Below are 6000 nucleotides of genomic sequence, written 5' to 3'. Positions count from 1 at the left end.
CTGATCTTTGAGGGATAGTTCAGCATTTAGAACTCACTTGGAGGATGAGTTGAAGAGAATACAGAGGCCATGTCTGCAGATGCGCTGGGAATTTTCCTCAAGACCACTTTTGAAGCTTGCAGAACCCAAGGGCACTATGGGTAAAGGGGAGCCATGTGTTGTCTGCCCTGTTTGCAGTCCCTTAGACCACACCATTCCATGGTACAAAGAATATGGTGCTTTATACCAAGTGCTCAACACTGGCGGGAGGAAAACTGGACAGAGAACATCTAGATGGATTTTTACCACCAGCATCTAGGATAGGAGTGGGGAACCTATGATTTTCCAGATGTTCTTAGTCTGCCCCATCAGTTCCAGCCAGCATGGCCAGTGGTCCAAGTTGATGGGAGTTGTAGTCCCGCAACATCTGGTGAGCCTCCCCCATGACCTAGACAATAGTATGCATTGTCACACCAGAAAGTTTATAATTAAATAGATGACTGGATTGGAAGTGGGAGGGAAGAGCAGAGAATGTGACAGTAGCCAAGGTACAGATCTGGCCGGATCCTGGCAGCTATGGCTCCAGCCATTTAGCCCAAGCAGAAAGTGCATTGTAACTGTTTTGCAGCTGTGAAGTGCTGTATTCCTTGCAGCTTTCTGCTGCCCGAAAACATTTATAGGATGGAGGACAGCTGGCCCTGAAACAAAGATGTCACTCAGCAAACAAAAATATAGCCTGAAAGAATCCATTAAAATGATGAAAATCTTTAATTTTTTTTATTCAGATATAATTGTACGGACACGTGTATATACAAATACAGATCTTATGGGTTTGTTTGTTTCGTTTTTACAATTTCTGTTAAGTTCATATAATGTAAGCATTTCAAGAACAGCACTCAATGAATAAGTGCAAAGAAACTGCAAAAGCAGGGCAGTACAAGCACAGGACCACACTGAGCTGGACTTTCATACCCAGAAGGACACACAATGAGTGGCTTCAATAGGGTGTCAAGAGTAAGTATGGAAAACGGATTTTGTAGACTCATGGGTAACCTCCAACATGCCAGCATCTATTAAACTGTACAGACAATGGCAGCAAGTCTATTGTAGGGAGATTTGTCTCACATCTGAAAAACTCAGGGGTGAATGCATGGGAAAAACTTGGTAATGCCAAATCAGAAACAGATCTGCCCATTCACTGCTCCAAATTTTAAACAGGGTGGGAGGGGAGATATATTAAAAAAAAAGAAACTTGCCAGGGTTACAGAATGGGGAGGAAAAAGAACACATCTGATGCAGGGCATTTGGGAAGTAAGACTGATGAATACACATAATCTGACGGCAGTATGAATGAGTTCCATATTTTTCAAAACTGACACAGCCGCTGCTTTGATAAAGCAATTGATAAATATCAGTTTTTTTAAAAAAAAACAAAAAGCAAACAACCAAACACATTCCCTCAACAGCTACTGTTTCTTTCCCTCAGCAGTGGTTACACAGGAAAGAAAATTATTTACATATGGCCCCTCTCAAATTTGTTGGCTTTATTTTTTTGGTGTGAGGGCACTCCAGTCACTGTAAAACGTCACATGTGATGCTGGCAAGGCCCCTTTTGAAACAAACCATCCATGAAAAGAATTTTTTTTTAAAAGACAAAGAATCAGAAGGAAAACCATCCTCGCAAGAAATAAGAATAAGAATCCCAAAGCCATTGAGAACCAACATGCTAACTCAACCCCAAAGGGGAAGGTTAAGCCTAAACATCACAGGGCTCCAACGTCAGGACATTAACACTGAGGACAAAATATCGAGCATCAAATGTCGCACGGCTCCAAGTCTTGACATCGTGAAATCTTGAGCGGCTGGGTGCATGGGTTTCATGGGTGAGTTCTGAATGGTGACTTGTTGCGACTACTTGCCATTTGGTTCTCAGTCGCCACAGTGAATGCTTCTGTCATATGATCAGTGGGGGTGCGTTTCTTTTATTTAATTTTTAATATCATGAAAGTCTATTTATTTTCTCACTTACAAAAGACATAAGAATCAAATTAATACTTTATTATCAAACACTATATACAACAGAGGCTGCTAATAATACAGAATTTAAAGAACAAAGCATTTTGTTTGTTTTAACTCGTCTTTCCTTTGCCATCCAAGAAAGTACAGTACAAAACAATTATTTCTAAACTAACACGAAATGTTACCTTGTCGTCTATTAAAGGATACACAGTATCCACCAAACAGATCAATCCTTATTTCCCCGCTACCCTTTGCAAAGCCCTCGGGCAAACTGGGAGGGGTGGCATAGGGCACACTTGCCTGGGCTCAGGGGCTGCCGTAGCGGAATTTGGCTCTTCGGACTTCACGCCGGGGGACAAAGGCTGCTGTAAACTTCCACACTGGCATCTTTTTCAAGATGTCGAAACGACACGCATACACACACCAGAGAGATTCAAAAAACCTTTAGACGTTGCTCATTTGGCATGATTGAGATTGCCTGATGCCATTAAGTATCCAAAGCAGAGGTCCTGCAAAATTACTGCCAACAAGGATTGCGCTGGATGTTGAGCAGTTGTCAGCGACTTTTGCTGTAAGGCATTGCCGCCTTTATTTGTTAGGTTAGCAGTGCACTGTGGCAAAGCAAAGGGCTGAATTCACTGCGGTGAAAACTTCGTGTTGCTAAAAAAAAGCGTGCTCTCGAGACAGAAGTGAGTCCAGTTTTTCATTACTTATAGATGAATTATGGAAAACAGCTATAGTCATCGTTAGGACATCAAATCAGTACTACTCATGTTTGCAAATTGGCATGGAACCATCTCAGGGACATTATCTGGTGTGCTCCACAGCCATGACTTTTTCACTATCTCCAAGGTCATTACTTGCTAGCTACCTGTGCACTGCCATTTCTGAGATATATGTGCACCAAGTGCATTATACTGAAGAGAAAAATTATTTAATGTAAGGACAGTGCCATCTCTCCACATAGGCTGTTAGTGTGCGGTATTAGACGTCTCTGTGCTTTCAAACACAGCCCATACTGTATGGTATCAGGCAAGCCCAGAGTGCTCTAAATTTACTTTCTGCTATTTTTGGATCGTGAAATCCTTCAACTTTTTTCTTTTTTAAAAAACACATCCTGCTTTCCTCTCTTAAACAAACAAACAAAAAACATTCACAAAATGCTGTCCATTTGCATCATGATTTAGTATTAAATTACACTTTTTGTTGTCCTGCGGAATCTAGCGCATTCTTGTAAGGCTTTGTTCTCAAGAGTTTGCGGTAAAAGTCAACTTTCCAAAACAATCACTTCCATGATGTCTACTCAATCTCCTGCAAGTCAACGCCTGCCTAAGCCAATGGAAACCCACAAGGAAGGCATTTCCTGGTAAATGGTTTTTATTAGTCCCTAACAAAGTAGTTTTCAGGTGCCTAAGGGTTCAGCCCTGATTCCAACCAAACAAGACAGCACCCCATAATCCTTTTACCACTTTTATCATCTTTAAATAGGACAAGCATATATAATTACTTGGTATATCTAAATAATGCATTTTCTATTCTAGTGGGTTTTCAAAAAAATATTTAGTTCAAGGTCTTTGGGAGTCCACCTACGTATCCTCCTGCTGATAAAGGTATTTCTTCCACTTTTCAACTGTGTTGGAAAGGAAGAGAGCTACAAAACCAATGCTTCAACGTTCACTCCAGAGTTCAACACACTCTTCCTAACCTTTTCCTTCTCCCTAACCCACAGCCCTCTATGACAAGTATCCTGGTCCCTCTCTGGCAGGAGTTTACTCCAGTGGTTGCCAAACTTTCAAAGGGAGGCAAATCATGAGCACCCTGGAGATTTTGCATCTCTGACCATGTTTTCTCCACCCGGTGCTGCTATCATCCTAGCATGTATCATCACTTAAAGAGTGGTATCGAAGGCTACCGGCTAGTAAATCAGCCTTGGGAAAGGTCACTTTATTCACACAAAGAAGAAGAAAAAGGAACAGAAAATGCCTCTTTGCATTTGAAGAAAAATTATTGTAGCACCATGGTGATCTGTTTCAAAAGAAAAATAATCTGGTGTGCACTATCCACTTAGAGAGATACCAGAGGCACTCACACCCCAGCGAAGCTTCCTCTATCTGACCTTGTTTGTGTGCTAGCATTCCTCAGTAGCCACTTTCTTCTCCCCTGATGACAAGAGTGTCTGTTGTGGAGCGTAAGTTCTACTGTGAATGATCTTTCAAGGCAGTTGCATACAAAACAGTATCTCTTTCCCTATGAAAAGCCTGTTCATTGATAAATTCCTGGAGGGAATGGCGTTACGCTATATCTGTTCTCAGTATCTCCCCTCCAGTCCTGACATGGTGATACAGTGCCTTGCATGATCGTCTTACAGCGCTCAACGAGGAGACATAAATATTGTATCGGAGTGAGTAAAGACTCCTCTTGGTTTTCCAAACAAGTTCCTTATCTTCCAAATGACTGCACCTGCTACTATTCTTCCTTCTCCACATACAGGTGGGCCCAGAGAGCTAACCGACGCGGTATCTTAAGAGAGGCTGCAGAGAACGTAAGAATCACTAGTGTCAATATTGAAATTTGGCATTTTCATTTGGAGTCCTTTTATTTTAGAAGGGGTCAAGGAAAGCCACGGGGAAGATCGGGAGTGGCAAGAGGGCTAGTTATGCCTCTTCAATTTTTGCTCACAGTTCAGGTTGCAGAGGAAGAAGGGGAGGAGATTGGGGAAGGGAAACAAACCAACATCAGCAAAACCAATATAATGTCCCGTTCTGGGGATGAGCAATTAAGCGGATCTTTGATGTTCCAAGACCCTGATGTTGTCTGTGACAGATTACTATAATATGTGCTATAACGTCAAAAGCATTGCCAGGAGGAACAGGAGGGTTGCCAAAAGCCGACTGGATATCCTCGGTCTCTGTGCTGCGTTCTCACCACGGGACGGCTCAGCAGACTCATGTACGGTATCATCTGTTCAAATGGGGGGGGGAGGAGAACACACAAATTCTAATGAAGCATTGCATCTTTAATGAGCCTCGAGATTACAGCTCCAGCATTTCAGTACAATACTGAAAATCAGATTTTGTACTGTGTGGGGCTTTAAAAACCACAACACCCCACCATTTATACACATGTGATGCACATTTAGCATACAGTTCTCTCTCTAAATATATATATATATATATATATATATATATATATATATATATATATATATATATATATGCAGGTTTTGGTGTCTTCGGGTGTCTTCCCGTGTAAGAGTTGGGGTGTCTAGGCGACGTTTCGACGAGGTCTCACTCGTCATCTTCAGGCTGGTGCTTTCGGCTTCTTGTTACTAGAACAGAGCAGGATCTCAGTGTTTGAGTTCCTATAAATACTGTTGAGGGGGTGTGGTGTATAGCCTCCAACGTTCTGGGCAGAGAGGAAGTTCCCAGGTTAGTGTGCCTTTTCTTCTTTTGTTCATTAATTACTTGAGTGATTTCTTGAGTGATATTCTGAGTACCACTTAGGAGGGTCATTAGGTGTGGATTAGTTGCTAAAGCTTTCGTGTCTTGACCTCTTGAGCTTGTGAAGAGTTTTTCTGAGAAGATGGCTGTACTGCACTTAGTTGTGCTCTGGCTTGGCTTCGTGTATAGGGGCGAGCTGTGGTTTTGTGCCCTGTGCCAGCCAGATCTGTGTAGGGATTGCAGGGGGGTGCAGCATCCGGAGGTGCCACTATGGTTTGGCTACTGGATGGTGTCTGTAATTTATCTGTGGAGAGGGTCTGGGTTTGGGTCTGGTGTGGTTGATTGGAGATGGCGTTCTGTGTGCCTCTGGTTCTGGTGTCGGTTTTTGTGGGGAGGGCTAATTTCCAGATGTCTGGCAGGCGGGACGTGTCGTCACGCTTGTTCATGTTGTGAGGGTGTTTCTCTATCTCGATGGCTTCCATGATTATTCTCTTGTGGTGATGTTCCATGTTAAAGAGCAATTTGGAATCTGCAAAATTAATTTCGTGTCCTGTTTCTTTAA

The 6000-nt window shown here is 42.5% G+C and overlaps 1 protein-coding gene across 4 annotated transcripts in view; it reads right to left on the bottom strand.

The window, feature by feature from the left end:
* Window positions 1-728: 728 nt before the first annotated feature.
* The window catches only part of EFNA5 (ephrin A5), a 225319-nt gene continuing 220047 nt past the window's right edge, over window positions 729-6000 (bottom strand). For all 4 annotated transcript variants that reach the window (XM_081213874.1, XM_081213873.1, XM_081213871.1 and 1 more), the window contains one exon: window positions 729-4959. In XM_081213874.1, coding sequence (XP_081070000.1) covers window positions 4838-4959 — 122 coding nt within the window. In that variant the 3' untranslated portion in view covers window positions 729-4837. The remainder of the gene's footprint in view (window positions 4960-6000) is intronic.

This window comes from Podarcis bocagei (genome assembly GCF_964188305.1).
Source record: "Podarcis bocagei genome assembly, chromosome: 11".
Lineage (NCBI taxonomy): Eukaryota > Metazoa > Chordata > Lepidosauria > Squamata > Lacertidae > Podarcis > Podarcis bocagei.
The sequence above is the reverse complement of the archived record's forward strand: the minus strand, read 5'-3'. Positions and strand labels throughout refer to the sequence as shown.